The 17,541-nt window shown below is 46.9% G+C and overlaps 2 protein-coding genes across 7 annotated transcripts; both read right to left on the reverse strand.

Moving 5' to 3' along the window:
* Positions 1-415: 415 nt before the first annotated feature.
* Positions 416-11,525, reverse strand: ambra1b (autophagy/beclin-1 regulator 1b). 3 transcript variants are annotated; one of them, XM_053884596.1, is made up of 19 exons: positions 11,100-11,525; positions 9,469-9,645; positions 9,330-9,388; positions 9,046-9,229; positions 8,808-8,980; positions 8,650-8,716; positions 7,092-8,563; positions 6,637-6,723; positions 6,260-6,454; positions 6,112-6,189; positions 5,934-6,034; positions 4,831-4,941; positions 4,562-4,750; positions 3,755-3,909; positions 3,541-3,680; positions 2,879-2,983; positions 2,507-2,817; positions 2,358-2,438; positions 417-2,268 (listed from the first exon to the last, which is right to left on the reverse strand). In XM_053884596.1, the coding sequence occupies exons 2-19, from the start codon at positions 9,595-9,597 to the stop codon at positions 1,832-1,834; spliced, it is 4,074 nt and encodes a 1,357-aa protein (XP_053740571.1). In that variant the 5' UTR covers positions 9,598-9,645; positions 11,100-11,525; the 3' UTR covers positions 417-1,831. The 3 variants fall into 3 exon arrangements, with proteins under 3 accessions (XP_053740572.1, XP_053740571.1, XP_053740570.1); XM_053884595.1 differs by having other exon boundaries at positions 418-2,268; positions 9,469-9,650; positions 11,100-11,524; XM_053884597.1 differs by lacking the exon at positions 6,637-6,723 and having other exon boundaries at positions 416-2,268; positions 9,469-9,650.
* A 529-nt stretch (positions 11,526-12,054) lies between these two features.
* Positions 12,055-17,441, reverse strand: nox5 (NADPH oxidase, EF-hand calcium binding domain 5). Of its 4 annotated transcripts, XM_053884603.1 has the most exons (18): positions 17,413-17,441; positions 16,471-16,547; positions 16,271-16,399; positions 16,041-16,191; positions 15,749-15,959; positions 15,437-15,674; positions 15,221-15,374; positions 14,827-14,999; positions 14,579-14,761; positions 13,868-14,000; positions 13,663-13,799; positions 13,395-13,592; positions 13,227-13,271; positions 13,031-13,155; positions 12,841-12,925; positions 12,650-12,749; positions 12,420-12,586; positions 12,055-12,345 (listed from the first exon to the last, which is right to left on the reverse strand). In XM_053884603.1, exons 2-18 carry the CDS (start codon positions 16,534-16,536, stop codon positions 12,214-12,216), a joined length of 2,427 nt encoding a protein of 808 aa, XP_053740578.1. In that variant the 5' UTR covers positions 16,537-16,547; positions 17,413-17,441; the 3' UTR covers positions 12,055-12,213. The 4 variants fall into 4 exon arrangements, with proteins under 4 accessions (XP_053740578.1, XP_053740576.1, XP_053740574.1 ...); XM_053884601.1 differs by having other exon boundaries at positions 15,749-16,191; XM_053884599.1 differs by having other exon boundaries at positions 13,395-13,595; positions 15,749-16,191.
* Between the last annotated feature and the right edge of the window lie 100 nt (positions 17,442-17,541).

Raw genomic sequence — 17,541 nt, forward strand, 5'->3', positions numbered from 1 at the left:
CAGCTCCACCGGAGGATCCTCGTCGCTTCTGCTCCTCACGTCCGCAGAGTCTCATCTGCTATCCTCTGTGACGTCACATACCACGTGGTCTTCATTTGACGGTAAAATAAATACTAATAAAAGAGAAACCACTTATCCTGCACATATATATATAAACATACGTTCTAATATATCGCCCCCAAAAACTTCTATAACGGCCCTTCGTGAAACCCGGTGATTTAAATGAATTCGCAGTAAAACCTCCAGCGGTCAGAAAAACTCTGTAAACTCGTTTTCTTTGTCGCCGATGAAACCGTTTCGTTTCTGTCACAACTTGACCTTCAAGCTTAAGTAAGTGATGGTCGACGTACTCGGTCACAGACGTTGACTTTTACACAAAAAACGGTTTTAATAAACGATCAGTAATATTTGACTCTTTAATGAGCATGTTATTATTTCATTATTTCTATGAAGGGCCAAATCCAACAAATCAAAATCATTAATTGAATGTGTCATTAATTCAATACAACTGGCATTAAATGTTAACATTTTTCATTAAATGGTTAAATGGTACAGTTTTATTTCTCTTTTTATGTCATAAAACCGGGGACCAAAAGCGACTAAATCGTGGCTGCGTGTATCATGTGATCGGCGGCGTCTGAAACGTCTCGCGGCATCGCATACATCCAACTAGGCTCCGTCTGTGTCACAACAAACGTCACTACCTTCGATCGTGAACGTCAGTTTTCCGAGCCGCCTCCGTGCCCAAGTCCGCTGTCTGCACTCGAACTGCCTTGCCTTGATCGGCAGGGTAACCTCTTTGACTGGTGAGTTTGACAGATTTATTTCAAGTATGAAACGCGGCAACCCGGTTCATGAAATAAACAAAAATACTCTAAGAGAAATAAAATGGCATTTAAATCATTTAACGATACATTAAAATGTCGAATGGCCATTTTATTTAATTACATTTGGCATTTTGTCACGCAGTTCTTTTAAATAAATACGTAGGGAAATAAAACTGCACTGTCGTTATTTAATGACAAATTTTAATATTTAATGCCTATTATATTTAATTAATGACACATTTATTCAATTATTTATTTATTTCAACTTGTGGGATTTGGTCCTCCATACATTTCATGTCCACCAGGCGGCGAGAGGGTGGCACCCCGAAATACACAAGTCAAAAGTCCATGGATCAAGTAAAACCAGGAGGAGCTGACAGGTCGTCATGGACACCGGCGGTCGACTGACACCCAGCAGCAGGGAGGGGTTAAAAGCCTCCCATCAGTCAAGTGGAGGAGGGGTATGGGGGGCACAGGTAAAGGGGTGTGGTCTGTACAAAGCAGGGGGAGGGGCTGAACAGTGAGCAGAGGAAATGTACCAAGGGTTTGGCTTTAAAGTGGATGGGTCAAACACTTTTACAGACAACTGATGAGCTCATGCACGTGATTCAGTGATGTCACTTCCTGTTCTCCCCACCGTCACAGTCCAAGTTAGTTTGTTAGTTAGCGAGCCAAGATTCAATCTTAGTAAAACATTGAGGTCCGGAGCTCAGTCAAACGATTCAGATATCAAAGACAACAGACACACATACGAGCACATGCACACTTCGGCAAGCTCACGTACGCACACACTCTGACCCATGATTGACCTGTGATGCCCCACCTCAAAAAAAAAAAAAAGTTAAAAACTAAACAGGTTGATCACATGACACCAGTGCAGGGGGTGTCGACCTTCAGCCCAGTTGTTCAAGTGCAGGGAGGAGGTGAGAGAGCCGGCAGTCGTCTCCCTTCTTCACCGGGGGAGACCCCACGGGTGTTTAAGGCTTCTCTCGGCCGCCAAGAGACTACCTGCTGTAAGCGTGATCGGGGTACGGGTAAGGGATGGGCCCACTGCTGCTGCTGCTGCTGCTGCTGCTGCTGCTGGGAGACGGCCCTTGACTGGCGGATGAGGATGGGGAGGGGGAAGACAGAAGAAGGCCTGAAGGGCCCGGAGGGGAATCGTCAAACAACACACGCTGGAACACATCATCGGGGTCTCCAAGTGGGGATGGGGGGCTGAGATTCTCAGGGGCATGAGGAAGAGGACTTGGGTAGGGGCCTGTGGGAACCCTGGAGCCGGCACCCGTCTGTGAGCCGCGGTGGATCCTGTGGCTGACGATGATGTTGTTGCCGAAACCTCCCATGGACGCCATGGTGGTGCTTTGCTCCCGCTGGACCACAGCTGTCATCCCGCCTTCAGCGATCAGCCGCCGGATCCTGGCCAGAGCGTCCTCACCAGACTCTGCCGGAGAACCAGGGGAGCATGAGGGTCAGCGCAGATCTGACTCCGACACAAGTGGGGATGGTGGAGGGAGGGGGGGAGATACATACCAGAGTTCGGTGTTTCACCATCCTCAGCAGTTACATTGTCTGGGGTCGTCGGCGTGATGTTGGTCGGAGTCACAGGAACATCTGGGGAGGAAACAAGACCACTGGAGTGTTTGTTGGGTCCAGTGGAGCCGTGGAACTAGTGTATATACCTGCTCCGGTGTCTGCTGTGTCCGTCTGAGGACCCCCAGTTTGTGAAGGTGGCGTCCTGGGTTCTTGAGACGAGGACCCCGGTTCTGAGGGCGAAGACCGTTCTGGCCGAGATGTTCTTGTTGAGGTTTTTGAAGTCCCAGGAACCGGGCGCATCAAGCGGGGCTCCGTCTGCGTTTCGGCGTTCTGCAGCTGCACGATTGGCGTTTGTGTTCCCTGTGACGTCACAGACGGGGCGGGGTGGCGCGGCTGCAGACCGATGGCGTTCATCAGTCCCATGTCCCGGTCTAGTCTCCAGCCAGGGCGACTTGACCTGTGGGACCAACACGGAGGTCAGAACCGTGATTTGGATAAAGTGAAACCACAGTTCTCACCCGGGTCGATCTGAGCCTCGGGTCCGGCTGCTGCCGCTATTGTTGACGGAGAACAGCTGCTCTGAGCTGGACTCTGCCGGGCTTTCTCCATCACTGCGGTAGAACCTGTACGCACACACACAGGACAAACACACACACACAGGTCACTTCGAGGAACTGTGGATCACGACCTCAATGAAACGCTAATTAACGTTCTTCCTGTCCAGAGATCATTAACATAATCACATCACTATAATCAGAGGAGGAGGCAGAGAGTGTGTTTTTACTTAAGGGGTGTTCACGTCTGCTCCTCCTTCTATATGAAACTTCAAAGATGCCTGGATTAAGTGCTAAAGGGAGTATTATCCAAGTAATTAACCAAATCTCCATCAGTTGAAAAGTTGAAATTCTACTCTACTAAAAATGAAATGAAAGGAAACACAGTGATGTTATGTTAAACACTGATAAAATCTAATGTCAGTTCTGTATTTTGACTGAGCATCTCATCACATGTATGACTGGCAGCCCAGGCGTCATGAATGGAGGACAAGCCAAATCGAATTAAACTTCAAGGATCAAAGATGGATTGAGGAACCGCAAGTGTGATGGTAACAAATGCACTTGACTTATTTCTTTTGTCACTGAATCTAGTGTGCGATACATAATGTCTGTGTGTCACTCACACAGGTCGGCAAATGACTAGGTCTCCCTTGTTGGTTCCGTAAGCCAGGCCCATGCCGGGGTCGGGCAGCCAGCGTGCTGAGTTGATGCTCACATGACGCCGCTGATCCGGCGCCATCGGATACACCACGTTAAACACCATCTGGATGAGAACCACAGAGACAAGTTAGGATGTGTGGGTTTATGTGAGGGGGGACAGGGGATAAAGATAGTCACCCTGATGGACGTCTCTCCACCGTGCGGCTGCTGCAAGCGGAAGACTTGAGCGACCATGTGATCTGTGGTGTGATGCAGCAGGATCCGGCGGGAAGCCAAGCCCACCATCACGTAACAGCCCAGAGGAGACAAGCTGACTGAGATGGCGTTGGGACCTGAACAAGAACACAAACCTTGGTGAGTGTGTGCGTGTGTGTGTGTGTGTGTGTGTGTGTGTGTGTGTGGGAGGAAAGTCAACACAAAGTCGTGGTGTAACAAACAAGGTAGTGGGTTTACGATATTGAAAAACAATGGACGTCACAATTTAATTTTTGTTGCACTATGTATCGAAATATAAAAATTACTAACAAGAATTCCTACCAAATACCTAGAGCAGTGAAAAATTGGGTGGATTCTCACAAGTGGATCTCCAACAAGTAACAAATTGAAAAGTAGATAAAAATGATGAAAATGTGGGAAATAAATAAGAAAAAAGAAAGTATAATGTGTAATTCAGTTAGAAGGGCAAGTGCTGGCAGATTGAGTTATGCAACTCTGGACTTCCAATAAACATTATTATTATTATCATCATGATTATTATGTTGTGGCAATAACAGCGAGGTACAGTTGGCACAGTATGGATTAGAGATAAGAATAGGTGATGCTAAACAGTCCCATATTTCTGACGCTGATTTTCTATTGGGGACTACTAACTCATCCCTCACCGGCTGCTGCGTCAGCAGAGAGGGGAGAAGCATGAATACAAACTTGGTGACATTACACAAGGAAAACTACAACAAGACACATGAGAGGGGTGGAGCTACTAACCAAATCTCTTGGTGTACAGCAGCTCTCCCAGGTTGTGTGCAGCCAGTGAGTAGATTGCGAGGATGCCCTCGTCTGGAAAGCCTCGCTGGCTGCTGGGAATGAAGACAGCGAGGAGCTGACCATCCGCCGAGATGTCGCAGCTGGCGTCGTTGTAGATCTTACAGTTTGGCACCAGAACGTTGACTGAAGCTGAGCAAGACAATCAAAGTCAGTGGAGGCATCAACAGCAAGAACAGGGTAACAGTGGACTCTCGGGGCTGGATTGGTACCGTTGCTAATCTCCGGCAGGTCAAACTGGGTGAAGTCCCACCACTGCAAGCGGTACGTGGTGTTGGCGATGTTGCTGGCAACTGCTGACTGGCCATCTCCGATGGAGGCACCTGGGCAAAACCACAGCTACTTTGAACTACCATAGACACATCAAACCTCAAGTTATAGTTGCATTTACATTTAAGAGCTAATGATTGCAGTGGGAAAAAAAATATATTTTTACTTGGATGAAAACATGATGGCGTCCAACCAAGATCCATCAAACATTTTAAGCCACAAATCATCATCATCATCATCATGACTGGTGCAGCTCATGATGAGTTGAATCCCTTCATGCCAACTGTATGAACAATCATAACTGGTTTAAGCAGAAAAAAGTGGGTCGACTTGTCGTTTTTGAACAGAACACCACTAAGATATGTTCAAGTCACCAAAGAAAGCAGATCCCCACTGAGACAGCTTGGCTGCTCCATCCCTCCAACTCTCACTCCCTCATCAGTGTGATGATGTGACTTTGTGATTCCAAAGCAATATAAAAGGTCTGACCTGTGCATTGCTGTGCCATGGTTGTTCATATGCTAATAAACAGACGCTACAGGGGTGACAAATTTCCCGATACTGGTCCGATATGAGATGAGTACTCGTAGAATGGCCACTGATACAACTGCAGTGTGCAGTTTCTGAATGTCGGTTGATGACAATTTTGTACAATGTGCTTGTACTGCAGTGAAACTTGTGACTGTCACCAATGTACAAAAAGAGCATACAGAGGAATGCTTACAAATAACGATACATGTGGGAAAATAAATATATTGACTTTGGACAATGTATATTGACAATGTAACTTTACGTGTAATGGCGGTAGTACTCAAATGCAAGTACTCATACACTACATGTTTTGGAAACAAATTGGCATTGGCACATCCTTATTCATAACCATGCAGAGTCCAAAAAAGTCATGTGCATCATCATAATGACCATCATTTGATGCTGTTTATTCTCACTGCAATCCACTCTCGTGTGTGTGTGTGTGTGTGTGTGTGTGTGTGTGTACCTGTGTGTGTGTGTGTGTGTGTGTGTGTGTGTGTGCGTGTGTGTGTACCTGCTAGCACTCTGTTGACAGTGGAGTGTGTGGCCAGACCTGGTTGTCCTCGTTCATGGAAGATTCCAGCATACGGCAAATACTCTGGCAGCAGGAACCGCCTGTTCTCGGTGGAAACAGGAAGTTTAAACACAACTGTAAAGTCAGACGAGGTGCAGCAGATCTTCAGTTAGCTCACCGAGGAACAAACCGTCCCAGTGAGGGTGCTGACATCCTCGCATTCCTCGGTGTGCGGTGCCGCGTTCGCTCTCCCTCCCTGAAACACAAACACAGTTGATGACCATCGGCCTGTCTCATGACCGACACATCACTGAGGACCAACTCACTCCAGCTCCTCGAAGTCCACTTCTCCTGTGTCAACGGCGCCGGGGGCGTGGCCTGTTGGTCCATCTGATGAGGTAGTCGATGAAGACATTGCCCTCAACCGGTTTTGTTGGTACCGCAGCGAGCGCTGGCGGATGCTGTCCCTCCTAGACAGAGACTGGATCAACCTCTGAGCGTAGTATGCTGCCGGAGACAACCTGGACACACACATGCTGCTTAGCATTTTGTTTTTGGAACGTGCAACCCGACCTGAAGGGATGGCTTAGCAACTGGGGTGTGGTGTTTCATATCAAAATATGCGACCTTGGCTGGCTGATTTTAGGGACTGACACGTTAGTAACACAACCTGGATTTGGATAGTAACAGCGTGTTGGCATACCTAGCAGGGTCTGGGTAGATGGGATGGTCCCTTGAACTGGCCATGTCGTAGCGAGACAGCGACAAGAGCGACGTCTCCAAAAGTCGTCTGATTGACAAAGACGTTTTAGATTTTTCTTTTAAGACGAACATTCAACAACCTGGCTATTGGTCAGAAAACAAAACACTATGAACAATGTAGGTGTCTCCATATTGATGAGGACACACTGAACATTCTAGCATTGACTCGGTGATCTGACCTTTCTAACTGGACAACACTGTTATCTTGCAGAATTCTGCAACTATAATGCACCAGACTATCAAATTCATGACTTCCAGCTCATCAGCAGTGCACTTGCCGCTACTTTCAGAAGAGAGCTGCTGTAATGCATTACCCAAGGATTCTCCATTTAAACACTTCAGAACCAGTGTTTGATGTAGTGCAGAGCAAGATGGCGTTTGTATACTAGTCCATACCTCCTCAACGAGTCTTCATCGGGGGGATGGACAGGCATTTCCTGGGTTAAGGCTTCAGGTGGCTCTGGCACTTGTCCTGTGACTGTGTGTTGGTACAAGCGCGCCCACTGCGCCGTCTCCTGGTGGTACAGAAAACCAACAGGCTGCTGGATCTGCTGGCTGGGGGTGGTCACTGCAGGAAAGGTCAAGTTCTCTGCACCCGCAGGTGGGGGCGGGGGCTCACTCTGCTCAGCTCCATCCCCAGGCCTTCTCCCCTCCTCAGGCCATGTTGAAGAGGTTGAAGGAAAAGCTGAGGGCTCAGCAGAGGTGGAGGAGGCCTGGCTGGTGCGCTCCCAGCGTTGGGAGTCGTGATTGAACGTAAGTAGGTTGTGGCAAGCGCGACAGCGATTCAAGTGTCCACGGGAGGTAGGGGCAGGAGCATTATTTTCCAGACTGTGAGAACTGGGAGGAGGAGGGAGGGGTGGCTGATAGTGGATGATAGTTGGGGGGTTGTTGGATGAAGATGAGGGCCTGGGTCGTTCAGGGTCCAGGTTATTATTCAGTAACTCCTGGTTCTGTTCTTGACTCCTCTCCCCCATACTTGCACCTCCTGTGTTGCCCCCAAGTGGAGACTCTAGGTCCTGCATGCGGTCGAGCTCTAAAAAGTAGCGGCTTAAGTTACATTGCAGCACGTTACGGAATGAGGCAGAGTTGCTGCGTGAGCTGTCCCAAAAAGGGTGGTGGCCACTGCTGGTACCGGCACCATCCCGTAGGCCCGGTTCTCCTTGGTGGGAAAATCCCCGGCCTTCAGTGGCAGAGGTGTAAACAGGAGAGTGAGAGGAGCCTTCCTGCTGACGCAGCACAGACAAGAGGCTCACGGACGACGAAGATGAGGTCCTGGGGGGCAGCATGGCTGGTCCTTGCCCCCCATCCCTCATACTTAGAAGGTCGCGAGTCCAATCCGGCCCTGGTCTGCTTGCCAGGTCTGAATTGTTCTGGGGGGTGGGGTTCAAAGATGAACCAGCACTATAGTAAACAGAGGTGAAGGCTGATATCCGGTCAGAGGGAGGGCGGGGTTCTGTGCGGGCCGATGAAAAACTTGAAGGAGTAGGAGTTTCTGTTTGGGCCTGTGGGTCGGTGGGAACGGCAGCTGTCCCATCAGCAGCGAGGGAGGGGTTACGATTTGCAGAGCATCGACTACAAAGACAAACCAGGCCCAAGTGCTGCGTGCAGCCAGGGAAGGGTGGGCCATGTTCAGAATTTGGGTACTGTGGTAAAGGCATACTAGGAGGATCCCCCAAACTCCCACTTGTCTCAGAGTGAACACGTGAAGAATCAGAGCCCTGTGGTGCCCCTGGGGGGCGTGATGATAAAATGTGCAGGAAGTTATGGAGGATTGGGGTCCGCCGCACTGGTTGGGAGGGAATGAGCGCTCGCTGACGGAAGTGAGGCATCTCCACACTGTCCATTGGAACCTCAGAGTCCTCGTCGTTCTAGAGCAAACACACAAACCCAGGTCAACGGCATGCATGGACAGACTAAACACACATGAACAAACTACAAACAAATGTATTCTCACCTGCTGATTGGATGGGTTGACAATTGCCGTCAGCAGATTGTGACCCAAGGGGTCAAACCGCACCAACCTGAATCACAAAATACACTCAGAAGGTGACTCTTTCTCATACTGTGACCTCACTGTTGCGCGAGTAACACAGCAAGAATAAAAAACCCCACCTGACTCGTTCTGTGTCGCTACCAGTCTTGACCACAGCAAAAGGTTCTGGTCTGCTCCAATCCCAGAAGTGAAGCTCGTTGTTAGTAGCGATGAGTAGCAGCTGAGCAGTGGGGTGGAACGCCAGCGAGGCGATGGCCACGTTACTTTCTGTGAACCAGCTCTCGCTTCCACCCTAAAGGACACAAGACATGCTGAATACCTGAGTTGTCGCCGATCAGACTGACTCGGTGAACTTACATGTAGGTCCCAGATCCGGACCTCTCCATCAAGGCACCCTGAGGCCACGAGGCCTGGGATGGTGGGGTGAAAAGTAACACACCAGGGGGTCCGCCGGTGGCCCACCAGTGAGTGGAGGCACTTGCCTGTTTTGACCTCTGTGATGTAGATGTTGTGGTTGACATGAGTGGATGCCATCAAAGTCCTGACACACAGAGCACAACATGAGCATAGCATACCACCGGATTTTTTTGGCTGCTCAACAGTCAACAGGAAAATCTGTCGACTGTCTCAGTGTGTCATACCTGTCAGGACTGAAGGCAAGAAGGAAAGTAGACCGAGGACTGTCTGGTAGCTCCACCTTCTGCCTCATACATAAAAAGACAATTGGTGAATTTATGCATTCACAGTGGGTGTGCATGTGCTGGGGAGTGTGTCTGTCACCTGACTCTGCCACTTCATCCATCTGACCTTCTCCTCCACCAGCAGCTGCAGAAGTCTCTGCGAGCCACATGTTCGAGACCCTTGTTGCCGGCCTACAAGGATCTTAACAGAGTTCTGACGTGCCGCCATGCCACTGTTTTCTGACTGGCTAGTTAATGTTGCCCATCAATGCAGAGTCTAGACTGGGTGGCCAAAGGAGGGCAGTTAGAACAAACAGTTGGCAAGTCTGTATAAAAACATGGAAGGGCCTAAAAGCACATTTCTTGATAAATTGCCTCCATTGATGAATACAACAGTCTGAGCATAAGGTAAGATTAAGAAATGGGACAACAAGGAACAAATTATTTAATTTGAGGAACGATCCGAGGCTATGACTATTCAGATCCTGGAATTTTTAAAAGCATTCTTCAACATTAGGAGATAGGTTTGTTGGCATTTGTGCCGCTATGGCATTTACATCCAGGGTTGTTTTGAAGGACACTTGTCCATTGGGAGATTTTGGTGGGGGTGGACTGAAGGTTTGCTCTAGTGACTTCATGAGTTACTTGAAATTTGGAAAGCATCACTTTACAGCAGAAATGTAATTGGTCAATGTTTTCTTAAGAAACACAGAATGTCTGCCCACGAAAAAGGTACCCAAGTAATCTAATGCAATTTATAATTGTAAATGCCTGCAATATGCATCAGAGTACAGAAGGAAACCATCCATAAACCCAACATGAATAACAAATTACCCCTAAACTAAGTCCATCAATGGAATGTTTCTCAGACAAAAATACAAACGCTGGGATTTGGGCAGGATTTTAGTGGTTACCAATTAGTTATTGCTATATCCAGACAAAACCTAACAAATAAACTGTAGACGATCGAACATATTTATGGGCAGATTTGAACTCCACTTTCTTCATTACTGTATTTCAATATGTTTAAGTTAAACGTTTTTGTGACACTTGTACTTGAGTGTATAGTCCAGTGCTCAGCATAAATTACTGGAGGACTGACTCTTCATCGAAATGTAAATCCCCCCCCAAAAAATCTATACCCGATACCAAGCAGATTGAAACAAAACTTTTTGGTCTCACCCAAACACCAATAACAACAATAGAGATACGGATGACAAGAGGATGCGGCCAATTTAGAGCCGCCAGGCGTAAAATTTCGATTCCTTACCAACAGCTAACGCTGGCAGTCTAAAACCATACAGAACCTGGAAGTTGATATGGATGTGTTTGTTGTTTTTAGGAAAACAAAGGACGCAAGAAGACTCTGGTCAGAAATCTGTCGATTACTATCGTTCAATATAGGAACAAAGCAAACCCCACCTTTTTGGTATCCGGAAAAGCGGGACAAACAAAGCCTAATTGTCGTTAGAATACACACTCAACAATGAAACTGATGACACACAGCTCAACATTAATTACAATGACTTAAACGAAGCCACTTCTGAGAATGCTACCACAGAAAAGCTAACACGCTGCCGCGTCTTCGATATGATTTAGATCTAAATCCATTAAAGTTCGTCTTCAAAACACATAATGGGAAAGAAACAATAGCCTTAAGTTGAGTACGGGTTTACATGAACTACGCAAAGAGAATAGGAGAATCAAACGACTAACAGTCGCGAGGCCTACCTGTCAACTGCTAGCGCCGCCGTGCTAACAGCTAGCTTATCACGGAAAGAAAAAAAAGCGTTTGAAGAAAAATATCCGATTTAGTCTCGTCCTGAGCAGAATTTCACAGGCTTCAGTTGTTTTCTATATATAACTACATCCACATTCAGATAGTCCAGGAGAATCCAGGGGAATTAAGGCACCGGTTCAGTAATATTAGCTGCCGAGAGCGAACCGATGCTGCGTAACTAGCTAGCTGCTAGCCACCCACAGGACTACTAAACGAACACCGAGGCCACCTTATCATCGATTCTAGAAGTCTATATTTAAGAAAGCACTCGATTCACTGGCATTTGAGTGCGATCTTCTATTTCACCACTATTCAAATATAATCAGAGGTGAACCAATAAGACATATACCGAGAGAGTCCCTGTAATAATCCAAAATTAAAAACTATAAGGAGTCTTAGTTTGATTACAAATCCCACGCAATATTAATTCGAAATTCCTAAAAGTGCTTCATAAGATTACTTCATGACAAAGCAATTGCATGAAATTGAATTCTACTTTTTTATGCAGTCAAGATTGTTGATTTAATCAGATTATTTGCGTCTTGCATGTAGTGATTAACAACACTTGCAGTTTTACTTTGGATGTTTATTTAAACACATTTAAACGAAACAATGACTCTTGGAAGAGGAAACCATCAGAAAGAGTTATTTTAACTCCAAGCCTTAGTGTGGAGAGGTTCATGTAGCCTGCTTCTGTAACCGCGAGATGATGCTGTCAAGCTGTTCCATTGCCGTTCCGACTAACTACACGTGTAATGAAAAGGTGTAATGATCAGATTAGGAGCCTAGCAGATACTCATGGAGGTACAGTTGTGTATCTTGGAAACCAGAGTGATGCTGTGGGTCATGCACAGTTAAAACTTTACAACAACTAATCCAAGACACAATGAAAAGAAAACAAACATCGACAGTCAATTGTTTTTCATTCACCAGACATTTTTTTAATCAGGCAAAAGAAATTAACTCAACCTGAACATTAGATGACATGACTGATCAGCTTTTACGTCTTGCTTTCTCACAGTAAACATGAACATTCTACTCATGTTGTGAAGCCGACACACTCGTCTAGAAGTTCTCCTTGTAGAAGTTAAAGTTAAAATGCTCACACTGAGCTTTGATCACTTTGGCGAGGGCTGGGGAGCCACAGTAGAAGACGTGAACTTTTCCTTTGTTCTCCTGCGCCACCTTCTGGAACACCTGGCACATTACAAGCACATCTGTCACATGATGGTGTTGGATGTCACATGAAAGGACCCACAAGTGTGACCAACCTTGCCCCACTCTGGGCGGCCTGGTTGAGTTCTGGTCCTCAGTCCCGTGATTGAGTCTCTTTTCTCCTTCTTAGCCAATAGGTCCAGCGCCATCTGCAGGCCGATGGCTTTCATGTCGTTTTTACTGAGTGCTGAAGTCATGTACATGTGCATCTCCAGGAACCGCCCTGAGACCCCGGATCGGTCAGTTTAATGTACACCCGATCCAACTAGGACTCAGACACACTCACCTTCAGGCTCCTCATCAGCCTGATCCATTTCCAGTTTGGTCAGGAGACTGACAAACCACTCAAAGGATTTCTGGTCTCTGTTGATCCAGATGAAGTCCACCTGAAAAGAGCACGGCAGCCGATAATGTCGGATCAAACGCCGTGCAAGCTGCAGGCGAAACACAAGTTGCACCCTCAGACACATCAATTACCTTGCGGAGCTTCATCTCGCTGTCTTTGATATTCTCGCACCAGGAGTAGTTACAGTTGGGACAGTTCTGCTTCCTGCGTCGATACCTTCATCACAGAATCAGAGCAGAGTTTGCTGGTTCAGGATCTCACTGTTATCCACCTCCTGCTCACATCAACGTCCAGATCTCTCGTAAAAATGAGTGGCCTCACCTATACATGATGCTCTGCAGGATGGAGGCAAATGGTGTGATACCGATGCCGGCTCCGATCAGAACCGCATGTTCCGATGCGAATATCTGTCTGGTCGGTGTTCCGTACGGGCCGTCGATGTAACACTGCCATGAAAACAACACACTAGTATCGCATGAAGAAGCTTTACCGGAAGATGATGTCATCAAAGGCTCACCTTGATGTTGCAGAATCTGTGGTTCTCACCAAACTTTACTGAAGCCTAGGAGACATCAACTTGAATCAGTGACTACAGAAACTGAAATCCTGAAAGTCAAATGCACGGAGGGATCTGGATCTGTTTTAAGAGGTTCTGAAAACACACAGCACATCTTCTGAACCGCACCTCTCTAGTGGGTTGAGCCTCTCCTCTCTCTACAGGCCCCAACTCATCAGTAGAAGAGGCCGAGGGTGGCGTGGATTCAGTGCCCGGGAAGTGAACCAGGCTAGAGGATCGAGAGCCGTTCTGCCGGTACATTGTGAGCTCAACAGCATCATCTTCATTAGATGCGACCGCCCCGTTAGTGTTGCCGAACAGATCTTCCTGCTGAAGGATCCGGAGTGAATGTGAGCGGGAGCTGCCGCGGTTGGACCATCTCACGGGTGATTCTGACCTGAGCATTGGTCAGCTGTTTGGACCTCAGACTTGCCGTCATGCGTTTTGGACCCACTGCTTCTTCGGGCTGCCTGAAGTACTCATAGAGCCTGTTGGTCCATTGGCCCATGGAGCGGATGTGTAGCCACATGGTGTCTAGAAGAGAGGAGCGTTAGGCCTCCTCTGACACGACGCTTGAGAAGCTGGGCGACCGCAGCACCGACCTGGCTGCTCAGGAGCGCTGCTGATGGTGAATGGATGCCATTCATACTTGGCTATGACCGGGATGTTGATGTAGACGTAGTCACCTGGTTTGAAGTGGAAGAACTGAGGACGTCGGATCACCAGGTGAGTCACCTACACACCAGGTGCAAGACCAAAAGAACTGTTGGTGAATAATCGGTCAAATGATATGAACTAATACTTGCAGGTCAGCTGGCCTCATCGAGGTCCAAAATAACGTATGAATTTCGGAAATAGTTCCGGAACAATAATCTCTCCCCGACATCCGGAAAAACAAAGCACTGAGGTGCCATTGACATTGGATTGATAACGTCGACAACAAAATTTCGTCAACATCAAAATCTGTGCGTCGATGAGTCATGTTGCTGTTGGTGTAAACACACACGGGCAGCAGGATGGGCATCGAGAACTGGCTGTTATTTAGAAGCAGTGAGGAATTATCACATTCTCTGGAATCATTAAGGTATGTTCATTACTGTTCTTTAAATTAATTAGAACCGGAGCTCTCTGTCAACTGATTTATTCTTCGTGCTTCACAGGGTTAATACATGTTCCTGGATTATGTCTCATTATTTTAATATACTTGTTTAATAATGTATGGTGTCGGAGTATCGCAGCGAGATGATTTAAGCAACTTTAGGTTAAACAGAAATTCAAAATAGGTCCAAACAACGGTAACTAGGAAGACTGACCTTAGATGGCAGCAGGTTCACTTCCACGATATAAAGACCCCCAATCCGAGACACAGCGATGCCAATGATTTTTTCCAGCAGGAAGATGAGACCCGGAGCCACGAACCACTTCCAAAAGTTAGCACAGTGGACCATGAGGAGGGACCAGACCCAGACATAGGACAGGTGGGACCAGTAGAAGACCTGGGATAACAAAGACTTAGAAAAACTGGAGGTGCCAGCAATGTCTGCTCATGAGGTTCTGATACCTCGAAGTGTCCACTGCGGCGGACGAAGGTGCTGGAGCAGAGGACCATCAGACAGATGAGCACTTGGAGGACCACTCCTGTCAGCGAGGCAGTGCCCTTCACCCAGCCGATGCCAGGCCTGGTGGTCAGGAGGTACTCCCAAAGAGAGAACTCGCTCTTTTCTGACATCTTGACTGAAACACGCCAAGCAACACACAAGCTTGTTGGATGCTCCTCTGCACTGTCTCCTCATGAGCACCAGAGGCACATTGAATAAGAACATTCCACAAGCTATCAAGGGTTGCTGGGAGTCCAATTCTATCTAAATCGTAAAGCGGAGAAGCTAGGGGGATGAGGTGAAGGACAGTAATGTGCTAAAGGGAAAAACCCAATGAAGAAGGGCAAAGAGAAGTACCAAAGTTGAAGATATGGGCAGTGGTATGGACCAACGTATAGCAAAGAATGGCGTAGCCCACAATGGTGTGCAGTAGGATGTTCTGGTCCAGGGGTAGGACCCGAACCACCCAGGTGGCTCGAAGCCACGTCAGGCAGCGGCGCAGCATCAGTACCTGAGATCATGAGACCATTTATGATCCATGCCAAAGCAAACACTATCTACTCAGGTTGTTACCATGACGAACGTGCAGTTGAAGTTGAGGCACTGGCCGCAGCCCTTGGCAATCATGTACCAACCCCCACCCTGGCGGTGCTGCATGGCAGCCATGATGAAGAGCAGCAGGCTGACGCAGGCGTACACACACAGGAAGAGGAGCTTTCGGCTGTTGTTCTGCCAGTAGACCCTGGTCAGGTACCTCGGAGTCCGGCGCTTTTTCTGATCGGTCTCTGGAGGCTTCAACCAGTTGGCAGCACTAACAACAGAACAAAGCGAAGCTCATCCTCCTCCTCCTCCTCCTCCTCTTCATGTTTAGCTCCTCAAGCTGACCTGATGGTGAGGTTCTCCATGACCTCAGGGAAGTTCTCCAGCTCTGCCTTGAGCTCCTCAAAGGTGATAGCGCCGCTGTTATCTTTGTCTGCAGACTCAAAGAGCGCCATCGTCAAGTCGTCCAGCTTCTCATCTGGCAGAGAGATGGCACTCTCACGAAGGCAGGACTTCAACACTGTTCGAAGCTCGTCCGGGTCGATGGACCCGCTACCTGCATGTAGAAGACACTGAGAGCACAGATCTTTGTAACGGTACGACCTGTAGATGGGTGTGGTTTGGGGCGGAGTCTGACCATCCACATCATAAACCTGGAACAGGAAGCGCAGCTTGTCTGTCTCACTTCCATGTATTAGGAGGTCGAGAGCCTTCAGAAGTTCCTCCAGACTGATGCTACTGCTGCCGTCCGAGTCGAAGAGAGAGAAGAATCGTTCTGCGAAGAATGACTGGGAGAGAATGCCTTCTAAAACAGTCTCTCGAAGGACGCACAATTGCCAAGTGGACCACTTGAAATTTATTACTGACCTCTTTGACCTTCAGTGCAGTCTTAAACTCATCAAGGTCAATCTCTTTATCTTCTCCTGCGATGTTCTCAAACTGTTGCGTTACCCATTCCAGCCAGCGGGCGTCTTCGTCCGCGCTCATGGTGAGGTTCTGAAATGGGAAAACATGAGACTGAAAACTGCTGTGGATGTTTGGACAAGCCACTGGCTGTTGTTCCGCACAGGAAGTATCCAGCACAGCAGCAAGGAAACCGCCCTGGATGGGTTGACTGAATCAGCAAGTTTCATCCTTCAGTTACCTGAAATTGTAAATGTTTGTCTGTGAACAAAAGGCACTGTCATCTACCAGCACAGTCGTGAGGTCACAGTCAAGTCATTAAATAATTTTGCTTGAAGCATTTGTTATGATTGATATTTCATTGACATTTCATCTTTTGTTTTATAGACAATTTCAGGATTGCTGGTAAAAATAAAAATGACGAGAAAGAAATACACATTGAAAATCAAATTTGCAAATATGAAACAATCTAAAATGGTAAATGGAACTCTCATATAACAATCTCAGAAAATAATTATTGTTCCATAAGATCAAAAACATTTGAAACAAAAACAAAAACAAAAACACACACACACACACACACATATATATATCCACAAAAAGACATTTATATGACTTATTGCAATAATTTAAATAAAATGAATACATGAAAATAAAGATAACAGTAAATCAAACAAAACAAGAAGAAAATTAAGTATATGTAAGTAAATATAATAAAATGGATGTTAGCTGTATTGACAGAGAATAAAAATAAAAAATAGAATTGTGTAATCATAAAATAAAAACGGAAAATACCTCAATAAAAACCGTGGAACATTTCTATGTGCAGTTTGACCTAATGAGACCCGGAGAATTACAGGCAGGACCACTTGAGGCCCTTAAGCCACGACTTGCTCAGTTCTGCCCTTTACTATTATTGCAAGCCATAATAATTGAAAAATCCAACAAATTTGAATCACACATTGAGGCCATAGACGGTGTATTAATCAGAACATTAGTTATTTCTAATCAAGACCAGGAAGACTAGTCACTTCAATCATATTAGTCCAGAACACTGGAATCACTAATCATTATTAATATTTACTTGCAGTAGTCGTTTATCTTACCTTCAGTCTTTCCTCCACAGAGATCTTCCACACTTACTCTTCCAGTCAGCTGCGGGTGACATCTCCCAACCAAGCAGCGGTCATTAGAATTTTGAGACCCGCCCACTAACAGATTCTCTCACTCACCAC

The sequence above is a fragment of the Synchiropus splendidus genome, chromosome 14 (assembly GCF_027744825.2).
Source record: "Synchiropus splendidus isolate RoL2022-P1 chromosome 14, RoL_Sspl_1.0, whole genome shotgun sequence".
NCBI lineage: Eukaryota > Metazoa > Chordata > Actinopteri > Syngnathiformes > Callionymidae > Synchiropus > Synchiropus splendidus.